The 15,096-nt window shown below is 40.3% G+C and overlaps 1 protein-coding gene across 2 annotated transcripts in view; it reads right to left on the bottom strand.

Moving 5' to 3' along the window:
- LOC144686539 (signal transducer and activator of transcription 1-alpha/beta-like) overlaps positions 1-12,823 on the bottom strand; it is a 50,212-nt gene extending 37,389 nt beyond the window's left edge. The window contains exons 1-4 of one of the 2 annotated variants that reach the window (XM_078551860.1): positions 12,696-12,823; positions 1,919-2,047; positions 1,476-1,620; positions 532-630 (exon numbers count right to left, since the gene is read on the bottom strand). In XM_078551860.1, the coding sequence (XP_078407986.1) occupies positions 532-630; positions 1,476-1,620; positions 1,919-2,046 (372 nt within the window). In that variant the 5' untranslated portion in view covers position 2,047; positions 12,696-12,823. The remainder of the gene's footprint in view (positions 1-531; positions 631-1,475; positions 1,621-1,918; positions 2,048-12,695) is intronic. The other variant, XM_078551861.1, reaches the window with a different exon arrangement.
- Positions 12,824-15,096: the final 2,273 nt, after the last annotated feature.

The raw sequence follows: 15,096 nt of genomic DNA, 5'->3' as shown, positions 1-15,096 counted from the left end.
ACATGAACTCCTGTTGTAAGATTCTACAGGAAAGACAGCAGAATGCTGATGCCATAGAAGATGGTATAGAAGCAAGTTCCTAAACACACTTGATCATAGTCAAAAAACTCCTCTGCATGGCTTCCAATAACTCATGACTGCTTTGATGAAGCCAGCGGGTTGGACCTCAATAAAAGTCGTCTTCTGTCCTTTCAGCAGAGCTGGGAGAGGGGCTCACCTCAATATTGTTTCTATTAACTTAAAATATAAATTTCCTGTAGAAATTCATACCATTCTGGTTTTATTTTGAGTTTCCAGCTTTCTTCCCCAATACTAACCTGACTGATTCATACACACAACTGTTTCCTTTTCTTTTGAACAGATAAAAGTGCACAATATAAGCAAACAAATGAAAAATGCATTTTCAATGCGAATCACTGCATTCATTACTAGCTTTACGTCATAAAAAGCAGGAACATTCACTTGGTGTAAAACATTAAATATGAAAAAAATGTTTCAGACTAAATTGAAATATGTCGAATTAAAAAGTACCTGTTCAGCTTTCAGTGCATTTTCCAGGATTTTCTTTTCTTCTTTCAGGCAGTTAGATATAGTCAGTGCCATTAGAATAGGTTCTTCCTGGAAGAAAACCTAAAAAATAGAAGATAGCTATAAGATGCAGAAATATACTGATAGATGCTTATATACTAAAAGTAAAATTTAATCAAACATACTGGAAGCAATTTACCTAAAATCTCAGATCAATCTTTAATCAAGTGAATCAATCACTATGTGCTTTATAAATGGAAACATACCACCATTATGGAAATAAATACCTGCTATGTACAATTTGGCCAGTATGTTTACTCAAGAAAAGCTTATAGCATTAAAATAGAGAGGTCTGAAATGCCCCCAAGAAGCATTTACTCCTAAAAGAAAATTCTCCTATATTATGCACTCACACTTGGGTTTTATGCCCATTATCCAAATTACAAATCTTAATTGTGTCAGTTTCCCTACAATATCCCCAGAATTTCATGTATATTGTACAAAGTAAAATTGGCTTATAGACCCAAAATGTTTCTTTTTTTAAAAATATCAAACGAATCCATTAAGTGGTATAAACAAACCAAAATTAGTGAGTTGCATTACATCTGGGTTTATTTAATTTGCTCAGCGTACATTTGATTTATTCTTCAGTAAATGTTACAGTGCAGGTTAGTATATAAATTGAAATGTTTATTCAATACTCTCATTATTTAGCCATTGAAGTATTTTAATAATGGCCGCCCTTACTATACTATACAAACAGCAGTACGATACTTGAAGTTAGAGGCTAATTCACAAACACTAGAAACTGAAATCAAGCCAATCAATTTGATGTTGGATATTAATTTGTCCTTGCTGCGGCCCTCTTGTGAGGCATATTTAAGCAGCTGGGTTAGGAAACTGGTTCTATCACTCAGGCACCCATGTTTGGAAGCTCCTATCCTTACCTGTAGGTTACGTTTGATTTTTCTGATGTTGTGCTGAAGCAGAAAATTATTCTCCAGGGAAAATCGACTGTACTGGTCATCTAACTGCATCAGCAGTTCGTGGAACAAGACTGTGGCCATCGAATCATTGGAGGCAGCATGTTCCCTAAACAATACAAACCATTAAATGAAAAAGCAAACAGCTCAGCCTGTGAGGGGTGCAACATCAGGGGTTTAAATTATTCTTCAGTGATAATGCAAAAACAGACAATAGCGATAAAAAGTAATGTTAGCAACTCTGGAGCCCACGTAAATGAAATATGTAAGTTGTGAATCAGGCAATTTGCTATCACCCATTTCGCACTGTTGCCAAAGACCGACTTCATTCCCCCTTCACAACCCCCCCCCAATATTAGTGCTAATCTTTAATTAGCTTTTTGAATTGGAATTGAAGGAATTCTTACCAGTCTTTAGTCTCCAACCACTGTCCAAGATACTGCCTGATCTCCATTGGAAAGTTGTCATCATAGAGCTGATCAACCTGCTCGAGGAATTTGGAGTCTAACTGTTGTAGCTGGTACCACTGTGACATTCTGCAGGGAAATTGCACATATAAGAGTCACCTACATCTATATTGAATTCAAGAAAATGTATGTGCAATATAGATCTGGAATATTTTATAACAGTGACGACACTTCAAAGAGAGAAATATTAGAAGTATCCCTACATGGTCTCACCCCTTCCTACCTCTCAACCCTTACCAGCCCTGCCACTAAGATTTAAGATTTTTTTTTAAAAAATTATTCATGGGATGTGGGTGTCAGTGGCTAGGCCAGTATTTATTGCCCATCCCTAATTGTCCTTGTTCAGAGTCAACCACATTGCTGTGGGTCTGGAGTCACATGTAGGCCAGACCCAGTAAGGACAGCAGATTTCCTTTCCTAAAAAGACATCAGTGAGCTAGATGGGTTTTTAATGACAATCGACGATGGCTTCTTGGGCATCATTAGACTTTTAATTCCATGGGTCCCCAGAGCATTACCCTGGGTCTCGGGATTACCAGTCCAGTGACAATACCACTACACCACCACCTCTCGGCATTCCTCCAATTCTGGCCTCAACCATTCCCTATTTTAATCACTACACCACTGACAGCTGTACTTTGTGGCGTTGGTCCTAAACTCTAGAATATTCTTCGTAAAGCTCTCTGCCTTTAAGATACCTCTTTGAGTAAGTTTTCAGTCATTTGCCTAAAATCTCATGTGAATCAGTGTCAAATTTTGTTCGCTGATATTCCTGTGAAATGCCTTGGGATGTTCTACAATGCTAAGGGTGCTATATAAAAATGCAAGTTGTTGTTACAACAAGTGAAACATTTTCCTGTTCCAGATTAGAAACAGCATTAAAGCTTGCTCAATTTTACCCCACTTTATATTGGAGCAAACATTTCAAAGCCTCCTCATTTTCATGTTACACTTCTATTTCCCATACAAAGTATCTTTGTGACATCTGAGTCAACTGAATTGTCAATCAGCAGTAAATATGGAACCATTTGTGCTGTGGGCTATACCTACTAGGAACTGGACTGAGATTGACCACCTCCATTTCACATTGAATGAAACCTTACCGAAAGAATATACCTTCATTTACGTCTACACTGAAAATGAAGCAGGGTAAAAGGACAATATGGGAACACACAGTCACCATCCAACTCCCCTCCCTGAAATACATATAAACACTTCCATTTTTCAGTCATGCACGTTAACAATAAATGCCAACAAGTCTCTATAAATCCCTGTATGAAGTCCCCAACTCTGATTACATCAATATTACTGCAAAATAGTTAATCTTCGACGGTTTCTCTGCAATAAACCGCTGCATTGCAGCGAAATCTGGAAATTGTCACCTACTAGGCTAGCAAACAACTCAACAGCAAATCAGACATTGAGTGGGCTTACAATTTTTGTAATAATTAATTAATTACACAACAGATATATAAAGACAACTTTGCCTGGATCTAAACAACATATGTATGAATCCTAAAAAAATTGACACGTCCGGTACTTTCATTAAAGCCGGCAGATGTCAGGGTCAGTTGGCAGGATGTCGTCTATAGCTTAGTAGGTTTTGGGTTCAAGTCTTGCTTCAGAACTCAGGGAAATAATCTAACATTTTAACGCATGGTCAAAGATACGGTCACGTTTTAGATTCGGCATTAAAATGCAGCACCACCTGCCAGCCATTAAATAAAAAGAAATCAATCCCATTTCTCTATTTAAAGAAGAGTAGGAAATTCCCCATGTGTCAGCAATGATTAGATGTACAGGGAGCATTCATCTCATTTACTATTTGTTGGATTAAAAAATAAGAGTTGCATGTATTTCAGGTATCCTTAAAAGCACAGGGTACAGAATTCAGCTCCGTGAAACTGACCCTTCTTGCTTCCCTTGGTTGCCTCCAGGAAAATGAGCACAGCAAGGTACAATTTCTACCTCTAAAATTCTTTTAAGAGATAAACATAGCTTCATTTCAGTTAATTCCAAAGAATGAACCAAAAGAAGCCAAGCTTTGAGGGGTCCATGCACTTTAAATTCAAGTAGCTGTGCCAGCCTGAATGGAGGATTAATCTCCCAGGCACTGCTGTGAGCAACACCAAAAGATCATGAAGTAGAGTTTACACTTCCGCCTTTGTGGTATAGGCTTGTGGACTTCCTTTTCCATACTGCTTATTCCATGGAGTCTTGCTGTTTTTAATATATCTTAATCACTTCCTTTTGACATTCAATTGAAATACCATCAACGAATTCCCACTACCAACATCCTGGTTGTCACTAAGATAAGAGCAAAATACTGTGGATGCTGGAAATCTGAAAGAAAAACAGAAAACGCTGGAAAAACTCAGCAGGTATGGCAGTATCTGTGGAGAGAGAAACAGAGTTAACATTTCGAGCCCATATGACTTCTTCAGAGCTCTGAAGAGTCAGAGTCAAAAAGTTAACTTTTGTTTCTCTCCCCACAGATGCTGCCAGGCCTGCTGAGTTTTTCCAGCATTTTGTTTTAATTTCTGGTTGTCACCATTGATCAGAAACCTAACTGGATTAGCCACATAAATATTGTGGCTCTAGAAGCAGGTCAGAAGCTGAATATTCTGTGGTATTCACTTCCTGACTCCTCAAAGCCTTTCCACCATGTACAAGGCACAAGTCAAGAAAGCAATGGCTTACTCTCCACTTGCCTGGATAAGTGCAGCTTCAACAACACAAGAAGCTCAACATTATCCAGCCTGCTCATTCAGCACCCCATCCATCAACTTCAACATGCACTCCTTCCATCATGGATACAATGTGACAACAGTGTGTACCATCCACAAAATACAGTACAGCAACTCGCCATGGCTTCTTTGGCAGCACCTTCCAAAACCTTCCAAACCTAGATGGACAAGGTAAACAGGCATATGGGAACTCCAGCTCCTCCAAGTTCCCCAGCAAGTCACACATATTCCTGACTTTACTTCATCACCGCTGTGCCAAAATCCTGGAACTCCTTCCATAATGGCATTGTGGTGTACCTACAGTTCAAGGAGGTAGGTCTCAACCACCCTCAAGGGTAATTGGGAATGGGCTGATCTTGCCAACAAAACCCATAGCTCATGAATGAATAAAAAGTGGGTCGTCATCACTTTCAAAAGGTGGATGTGCCTTTTCAAAGTGGAGGCATCCGACTCAAGTTTGTGGGACTGCACTGCCTAACAGTCCCAAAAGGCAATTCGAACTCTGATTGGCCATGTGGCAAGTGGAGTGTCTCACTTTGCAGGCTGCTGTTACTCCCACCCCAAGGTGTGCACACAGACCAGGGAAAGGACAGGCAAGGGGGGAAAAACAGGTTGCAGTTCCTGACCTACTCAGGGCAGAGAACATTGGCAAACAAGAATGTCTGACAACAGGAATGTTTTGTTTCAGAGTAAGTCAATTCTCCAGACATCATCTAGTTGTAACAGCATAAATAACATGCTCTCAATTCACACATTAGGAATTTCAGGCAGTTTATAGACATATATGTTCCTATAGGATTATTAAAATCAGAGCCACAATTCAACTTGAGTTCTTGTATAAAGCCACAATAATAATTAGACAAGTGTGATTTTTCTGGCTGGCTTGCTGGTATGCATGCCCAGGAGTCTGCTCCCACTGACTTCAATTTGTTCCAGGAGAGCATGGAAGTCGGTTAAGTTCCATGTTGTTCTTCTGCTTAGTGCAATGCTCTGCTGTCCTATCTAGCCACTTGATGCACTTCCTCCTGCTGCAGACAAAATTCTTCAAAAGCACGCTGAAAAGATTGACAAGATATGCAGTGGAGTTATGGACAACTCAAACAAGTAAGCCAAGCACTGTTCCTTCCTGAGCTTGTTGCCCAGTCTGCTGCTCGAAGGTACAAAATAAATAAACAAACAAAAATAATAAATAAATCGGTCCCAGTCTTCGTAAACCACAACTACACCCACTTTTGTCCAATTGGTATTTAAATTAGTTCTCTCTGGAGATCTCAAGTAATTACCTCTTCGGACCACCACTGGGCTGAAATCTTCTCTAAGTGGCCTAACAAATCACTGCGCAGTAATTCAGGGCTTTTAATGTCCAGTGAATAGATATAATGCTATTTTATGCTATCAAGATGGAATAAGAAAGATAGAAAGAATTGATCTTGGATCAGAAAATGTGGAATCCATATATGAGTGGAGGTAACAAATAACAAGGGAAAGACGACACAAGTGGGAGTAGTCTATAGGCCCCCTAACAGTAGCTATGCTGTCAGACAGAGAGTAAATCAGGAAATAATTAGGGCAAGTAAAAAAGGCAGTATATTAATCATGGGTGACTTTAACCTCCATGTAGATTGGGAAAATCAAATTGGCTGAGGTAGCCACGAGCAAGATTTCATACAGTGTATTTGGGACAGTTTCCTAGAACAATATGTTGTGGATCCAACCAGGGATCAGGCTATTTTGGATCTGGTAATGTGTAATGAGGCAGGTTTGATGAATGATTTCAGAATAAAAGATCCCCTAGGAAACAGTGATCATAACATGGTGGAAATTTTAGCATTCAGTTTGAAAGTGAGAAACTTAGCTCGGAAACATTTGTGCTAAACTTAAATAAGAGTAATTAAAAAGATTGGCTGGAGTGGACTGGGAAAGGGGTTTTGCAGAAAAGGTGGTTGATGAACAATAGCAGACGTTTAAGAAAATAGTTCACGACTCACAACAAGGAGTGAGGAAGGAAGTTTGTTGGAAGGGGATAAACCAACCACGGTTAACAAGGAAGTTAAGGATAGTATCAAAAGTGAAAGAAAAAACATACAATGTGTCAAAAATTAGTGGTATAATCCAGAGGATTGGGAAAGTTTTAAAAACCAAAAGATGACCCAAAAATAAAAGAAAATAAATTTTGAGGGTAAACTAGCAAGTAATATAAAAACGGAGAGTAAGAGCTTCTTAAATATATAAAAAGGTAGTGAGAGGCCAAAGTCAAAATAGATCCCTTAGAGAATGAATCTGGAGAAATAGCAATGGCAGAGGAGTTGAATAAATACTTTGCATTAGTCTTCATGGTAGAAGACACTAATAGCGTACCAAAAATACTAAATAGTTATGGGGCAAAGACCGGGGGCAGGGGGGGGCGGGTGGGAATAAATACAATAATACAATAAGTATTACTAGAGAAAAAGTACTAGGGAAACTAATGGGGCTAAAGGCCGATAAGTCACCTGGGCCTGATGGGTTGCAACCTAGGATATTAAAAGGAAATAGCTGCAGAGTTAGTGGATGCACTGGTAGTAATCTTCCTTAGATTCTGGAAAAGTCCCAGAGGATTGGAAAACAGCCAATGTAACACACATTCAAAAAGGGAGGGAGACAAAAACAGGTAACTATAGGCCAGTTAGCTTAACATCTGTCATTGGGAAAATGTTGGAGTCTATTATAGAGGATGTAATGGCAGAGCATTTAGAAATGCATAATCTAATCAGAGTCAGCATGGCTTCATGAAGAGGAAATCATGCCTGACAAATTTGTTAGAATTCTTCGAAGAGGTAACACAGGATAGATAAAGGGGAACCAGTAGATGTAATATGTTGGATTTCCAAAAGGCATTCGATAAGGTAGCACACATAAGGCTACTTAATAAGATAAAAGCCCATGGTGTTGGCGGTAGTATATTAGCATGGATAGATGACTGGCTAACTAATAGACGACAGAGAGCTGGGATAAGGGGGGGCATTTTCAGGATGGCAACATGTAACTAGTGGAGTGCCACAGGGATCAGTGCTGGGGCCACAATTATTTACAATGTATATTAATCACTTGGATGATGAAAATGAATGTACTATCGCCAAGTTTGCAGATTACACAAAAATAAGTGGGAAGGCAAGTGGTGAAGATGACACAAAGAGTCTACAGAGGGATATAGACAGGTTAAGTGAATGGGAAAAAAATGTGGCAGCTGGGATATAACGTGAGAAAGTGTGAGGTTATGCACTTTGGCAGGAAAAAGAGAGGAGCTGAATATTATTTAAATGGAGAAAGACTGAAGAAAGCTTCAGCACAGAGGGATTTGGGGGTCCTCGTGCATGAATCCCAAAAAGCTAACATACAAGTTCAACAGGTAATAGGTAAGGCAAATGGAATGTTGGCCTTTATTTCAAAGGGAATGAAGTATAAAAATAGGGAAGTCTTGCTAAAACTATACAAGGCACTAGTTAGACTACACCTAAAGTACTGTGAATAGTTTTGGTCTCCTTATCTAAGGAGAGATATACTGGCATTGGAGGCAGTACAGAGCAGGTTCACCAGGTTTATCCCAAGGATGGAGGGATTTCCTTATGAGGAGAGGTTGAGCCTGTACTCATTGGAGTTTAGAAGAATGAGGGGACCTTATCGAAGCATAACATTCTTAGGGGGCTTGACAGGGTAGATGCTGAGAGGTTGTTTCTCCTTGTGGGAGAGTCCAGGACCAGCGGGCATAATCTCAGAGTAAGGGGGCACCCATTCAAGACAGGTGAGGAGGAATTTCTTCTCTAAGAGGGCAGTCAATCTGTGTAATTCTTTACCACAGAGGGCTATAGAAGCTGGGTCATTAAGTATATTCAAGGCTGAGATAGGCAGATTTTGAATCAGTAAGGGAATCTAGGGTTATGGGGAAAAGGCAGGAAAGTGGAGTTGAGGATTATCAGATCAGCCACGATCTCATTGAGATCGAGCAGACTCGATGGTCCAAATGGCCCACTTCTGTTCCCACGTCTTATGGTAGAATAAGGATTGCCACCAAGTCAAAATATTTAATTTATGTCACACCACAGTCCAATAGTGTTTACTGCTTACTGTCCGGCCCTTTGAGCTCCAGGAAATTGAAAGGAGCCTATACAACAGAATTTCAACGATGAGGATTTTCTATTTAACCCATTGGTTTAAGATTTTGTACAGGGAAAATTACCTTAATTCATAGGGAGAGACGGTTCGCATATCGGAGCTAACACGACCAAAAGATTTGCATCTAGTGCTATTCATGATTACTGGACATCTCAAAGTGCTCTTCAGCCAATGAAATACTTTTGAAGTGTAATCAGTGTTGTAGTGTAGGAAAGCCAGCAGCCAATTTGTGCCCAACAAGCCTCCACAGTGATAAGAGCAAGATAATCTGATTTTGTGATGCAGATTGAGGGATAAATATTGACCAGGATATTCCCTGCTCTTCGGCAAAATAGTACCATGGGAACTTTTACATCCACCTTGAGAGAAGATTGAATGTCTGTACTGCCAACAGTGCAGCACTCCCTCAGTACTGCACTGGAGCGGCTGCCTTTACTTTTGTGCTCAAGTCCTGGCATGGGATTTGAACCCAGGACCTTGTGGCTCAAACACAAGAAGGCTACCAACTGAACCATGGCTGACACTAAACTTGATAAAATACTTTAATTTTTAAAAATCCCAACATAACAGATATATTGCTTGTGTAGGAAAAGATCATCTTCTGACTTGGGTAGGAGTTTGTGTTGCCTTGGTGCTAGCAGCATCCACCTGAATTACACAAGAAACTAAACACTCTCAGGTGATGGAATCATTTTCAGAATATTGCCTTGCAACCAACCACCCATAAATACTTGGATTTGTGAAAATATGCAATCGGTGCTGTTATACATCTATTCATACTACTAGATTTGCATTAATCTTTGCTAAGGTTCTTAACTAACAATAAAATTAAGTTCCGTGAACTCAGAATTTGCTTTTAAACTTCTAACCTTAACCTATTTGTGCACAGTCTGCCACAACATTTAGCAATTGCATTCCTAAGTCATGCTGTGGCTTTTGCATGGATGCAAGCTACTGTAAAACTGGCCATTACAGCCAAGATTCTTCCTGTCATCCCAGCATTGCAAATTGCAAAGAATAATAAAATGGGTCTTTTTTTTGAAGGCCAGATTATTGATTTTACATGTAAAAACAGTGCTTTGCCTGCTATAGTGAATTGAGTTATCACTCCTGCTGATCCACATGATCTGACTCTACAGAAATCCTCAATGTGAAATTTTAACAACTTCTCTGTTCTTCTCCAAGTTCTGTATAGGTTGCTCATTGAGGTCAACTCACTAAAGGAATATAAATTATGTCACATAGTATTTTATTTCCCAGCAGTATTTTCATTGAATAAATCGATACCTTATTTTTGCCAACTTTCAACACAATGTTAAAATTACTATGTCATAAACCAGTGTGTTGATAAAATACCAATGGAAACAGGACAAAAAGGTAAAACTCAAACTATTTAATATATCCAAACCTTACAAATAAATCTTTATAAAATCACACTTAGGATATATACCTGCAGTCCTGAAACTCACTTAAAATTTACTTCCGAAATTCATGCCAGCTTATACTTAACATCCCTCTGTTAAGCATAATATATTCTGTTCTTGGATCAAACCCTAACTTTTGGTTTTGAATAGACTTGCCACGTTCTACACAAATCCTCAAAACACTGTACTTTGCCATTTGAGCTACAGTAGGGAAGAGTTAAAGGAAAAGGGAAATAAGTTGAGATGAAGCTTCATATTTTAATTTAAACAACACATGACAGGGCCAGTATTCTTCATTGGAAAATGATCCAAGGATTTCCCAAAATACAATCTGGATGCCTTAACTATCCTTTTATGTCCAATAACAGGCCATGAGTGCATGATCCTTTTAAGAAAAAGAGTTTTTTCGTTTAAAAGCAAAATACTGCGGATGCTGGAAATCTAGAAAAAAAGAACAAAAATACCCGGGAAAAACTCAACAGGTCTGACAGCATCTGCGGAGAGGGACACAGGTTAACTGTGTCCCTCTCCGCAGATGCTGTCAGACCTGTTGAGTTTTTCCCGGGTATTTTTGTTCTTTTTTTCTAGATTTCCAGCATCCGCAGTATTTTGCTTTTAAACAACGAGTCCAAATTTTTTGTTTAAGTTGATTTGAAAAATCTCACTGGAGGTTGTAACAGTTCCAAATAAGTATGTACTTCTGGATAATCAGCACTTGCACTGCAAAAGGCACCCCAACCATGCAAGTTTGAAAAAAAATTAAAAAACTTAAGTATAATGTACATTTAGTGAGGGGGGTAGACAAAGAGGTACATTTTCCTTTATACAAATAACAGAACGAGACACAAGGACGCAAAGGCTATAGTAATTTGCCATATTCCACAAAGGGCTATAGGCATCTCTCTCCAGTAGAAATTGCAGAAAAGATTTACGAAAACAGTTCCAGGGATAAGGGGGGTTCAGTTACAAGAATAGACTGGAAAAGCTGGAACAAAAACAGAATTACCTGGAAAAACTCAGCAGGTCTGGCAGCATCGGCGGAGAAGAAATCAGTTAACGTTTCGAGCCTTCATGGCCCTTCGGCAAGCTGGGGTTATTCTCCTTACAGAAGGTTGAGAGGGGACTTGGTAGAGGTGGTCAAAACAATGAGGGGTCTAAACAGAGTAGATATAGAGAAACATTTCCTGTTGATAGAAGGCTGAGCACCAGAGGGTACAAATTTAAAGTGATCAGTAAAGGAAACAAAAGTAAAACAAGGGAAAACAACATCTGGCCACGAATAGTTATGATCTGGAATGCACTAGCCCCGAAGGGAAAAAAAATGAAGGGCTATAGGGAGTGGGCCAGGGACTGGGACCGACTAAACTGGTCCTGCAGAAAGCCTGCACAGGCTTGATTGCACAGAAGCAGACCATGCAGCCTGTAAATTTTCTTTGATTCTATGTATCACAAGAATCCCTCTTTTCCATCTCATGCAAGCTTGCTGATGATCAGAGCAACCCAGCATTCAATTTTGTTTGTGCGTACATTTATTTTGTTCCTCATATTGCCTGACTCAGTCATTACTCCAAAGCAGGTAAGCCAAATAGAAACCTATTCGAGCAGTCTCTACCCACAACATGAACCCATCTTTTATTTGTTCAGGTGCCGGCATACATTCTTGCATCTTTAAATGTTTCTGCTTTGATTTCAAATTCCCACGATTCGTGCATGGTCTCCACTTTCCGCAAAGATAAATGACCAGAACAAAAATTTCCATGCATCCCCACAAGTTGGTTCTGAAAATCTGGAACAGAAATAGAAAATGCTGGAAAAACTCAGCAGGTCTAACAGCATCTTGGAGAGAAAGACAGAGTTAACATTTCAACTCCGTATGACTCTTCTTCAGAGCTAAAAATCTGGTCCTGGAGGCCAAGCGACTTTCTAAATGACAACAAAAAACTACTGGGGTTGCTGGAAATCCAAAACAAAGGGTCATGTGGACTCGAAACTTCAACTCTTTTCTTCTCCACCGATGCTGCCAGACCTGCTGAGTTTTTCCAGGTAATTCTGTTTTTGTTTTCTAAATGACAAGTTCTCCTGAGCTGAACGACCTCAGTATTATAGAATTATAATGCATTGCAGAAGGAGGCTATTCAGCACATTGCTCTTTAAATCAATCCAGTTAGCCCCACTCCCTAATAAAAACAGAAAATGCAGGTCTGACAGCATCTGTGGAGAGAGAAACAGAGTGAACATTTCGAGTCCGTATGACTCTTCTTCAGAGCTGAAGTCCCACTCCCTGCTCTTTTTTCATGTCACTTCATTAGCGAACCGGCCATGATTACTACCCTGCCGGACTCCACAGCTAGACACACACACCTGTATTCAAAGGAGAAAGACACCAGCCCAAACCTGACTACTGAAGCTCCAGAGCCCAATGCTCCACCGCAGGCGTGTACCCTGTCCGGCTGTAACAACAAAACCACAGCTTCAAGCCGCCCGTTTGTAATAAATGCGGAAGAAGCGATGAGGGGGAAGCTAACCCCCGCCTCCAGGCGGCCCGCGTGATTGACATTCCACTCAGCCAACCGCCGACCGTCCTTCGAAGGACAGCCAATGGGCGCGCGGGGGGCGTGGGAGGGCGGGGCCTGCAGCTCTTCCCGGCTCTGACGCTCCCTCCCTCGGGCCGGGTAGAGCTGCGGAGAGGAGCGGAGCCGGAGGGAGGATGTGGGAAGGGCGGCACGTGGTTTCCGAGAAGTTACAAAATAAGAAGCATGGTGCAAATGGCAGGAAAGCGAGAATCGAAAGTAAAGCAGCGAAACATGCTGCAAGGGCGGGCAGGCATGACCAGTGTCAACATTTGCACCAATCACAACCCAGAAAATATACGAGGGGGGAGTCAACTACATATAGTTAATGCCTAAAAATAAATTGTCCATCAGCACCAACATTTAGTTTTTTTTTATCCAAATTTATTATTTTTGTCTGCGCATTTTTCTGAAAGATGGAATAACATTTTAAGGGATTGGGCTGTATATGCTGGCGCTGTGAAGTTTGTCCCTTGGTACCAGATGCGTATGTGCAGCTTGTTAATAAATGTCTTTTTTATTTGGCCTACAATTGACAGGAAAACAAATGTATAACTAATGTAATAATTCAAATATAAAACCTGGAAGCTAAATTACAGGGCAGAGTTTTCTCTTCGGCATGCTCCATGCCTCAGGGAGATTTCTGCGCTCTTTCACATGCATGCAGCAAGAGTGACTCTCCCTATTTCCTGTGCCCATCCTGATCATGTGAATGCTCATCTTTGCCAGGTCCAAAAGAGCCACTCACCGCCCCTTCTCCCGTTATCAGGTGACCAAAGATCAGGATGTAGAATGTCTACACATTCTCCCTCCTCCCCCTGTCCGCACAGATAGCGCAAAGTGCTACCGGGCATGCGTCACACTGGGCAGACCTTAATTGGCCCGCCCACATAAAATGGCAGCATGCAGCCGATTGCGGGCGGCAATCAGCTCCGTGCCCACCCACGCCCACTCCCAACCGGCCTGCCCGACAGGCAGAAGATTCTGCCCATAATATTAATGGTGTCTATCAGACACCCTACCCCTTGTAATATAAAACAGAAAATGCTGGAAATACTCAGCAGATCAGGCAGTCTCTGTGTAGAGAGAAACAGGGTTAAAGTTTCAACTCTATTCCTTGTGATGCCATCACTCCAGTCATGGAAGAAAGACCCAAAGCATGGAAACTACTTGCTCCCTCTTCAGAACAGCTGGGCATGGTTTAGACCACTATGAGAGGCATGCAGCGTGAGTGACTCTCCCCATTTCCTGTTTCCATCCTGATCATGTGAATGCTCAACTTTGCCAGATTCAAAAGAGCCACTCCCCGCCCCTTCTCCCGTTTTCAGGTGACCAAAGATCAGGATGTAAAATGTCTACACACTTGAGCCTCCTCAATACACCTGGTAGAGTCAGCGTTGAGCATGGTTTTTAGAGCCTGCATGGCTTTGTCCACAGTTTGGACTGGGTGCCAGAACATTCAGCCTGTCAACGCTACTGATGACATCCAGTCCACCAAAGTGCCATCCAGTACATCACTGACTCCTTCCTCTCTATCAGCCATACATCATCAAATCCAACCACATGGATTCTGAACTAGCTATTCCTTCAGGTTGGCTCTTTTCTCTGATGGGAGAAAGTTTCTGCTGGAAACAGTTCTCAGTGACTGAAATTTCCAATTAACCAAAATAAGTTATGTAATATAAGACATAAAAATACTACACATTCACTTTGACATGATAAAAATTATACAACATTGCCTTTGTACGAAGGTTATCAAAAACAGTTTTACTTCTAATTTAAATCCCATTTGGGTTTTACAGCTTTCACGTTAACATTGAAACTGAAAAAGAATTGGAACTCAAACACACAATAATTTAAAAGAAAATGAATAAAAACATTTAAAATCTATTTTGAATGTCATTGCAAAAATAAGTGCAAGGCTAAGATAAAGGTACAGATAAGCTGAATGACAGCCTATAAATATTTGCACAGTTAACCAACACTGAAAAATTTTTGGGAATTTATTGTTAGGGATGATAAAAAAAAATAAATTAGTTGTGCCCCAGCAACTTAGTAATTTTAAGATGCATCCTGCTTCAGCCTTGACTTTACTAAACTGTGAACCATATATAATGCTGATGTTCGTTTTACAAGCCACGCACATTGAATTCAAAATTAAATTACGTTCCTTGAGAGATTTCTGACAAAAACTCCTTAGAGAATATAAAGTATAAAAATGCATA

The sequence above is a fragment of the Cetorhinus maximus genome, chromosome 11 (assembly GCF_964194155.1).
Source record: "Cetorhinus maximus chromosome 11, sCetMax3.hap1.1, whole genome shotgun sequence".
Classification (NCBI taxonomy): Eukaryota; Metazoa; Chordata; class Chondrichthyes; order Lamniformes; family Cetorhinidae; genus Cetorhinus; species Cetorhinus maximus.
The sequence above is the reverse complement of the archived record's forward strand: the minus strand, read 5'-3'. Positions and strand labels throughout refer to the sequence as shown.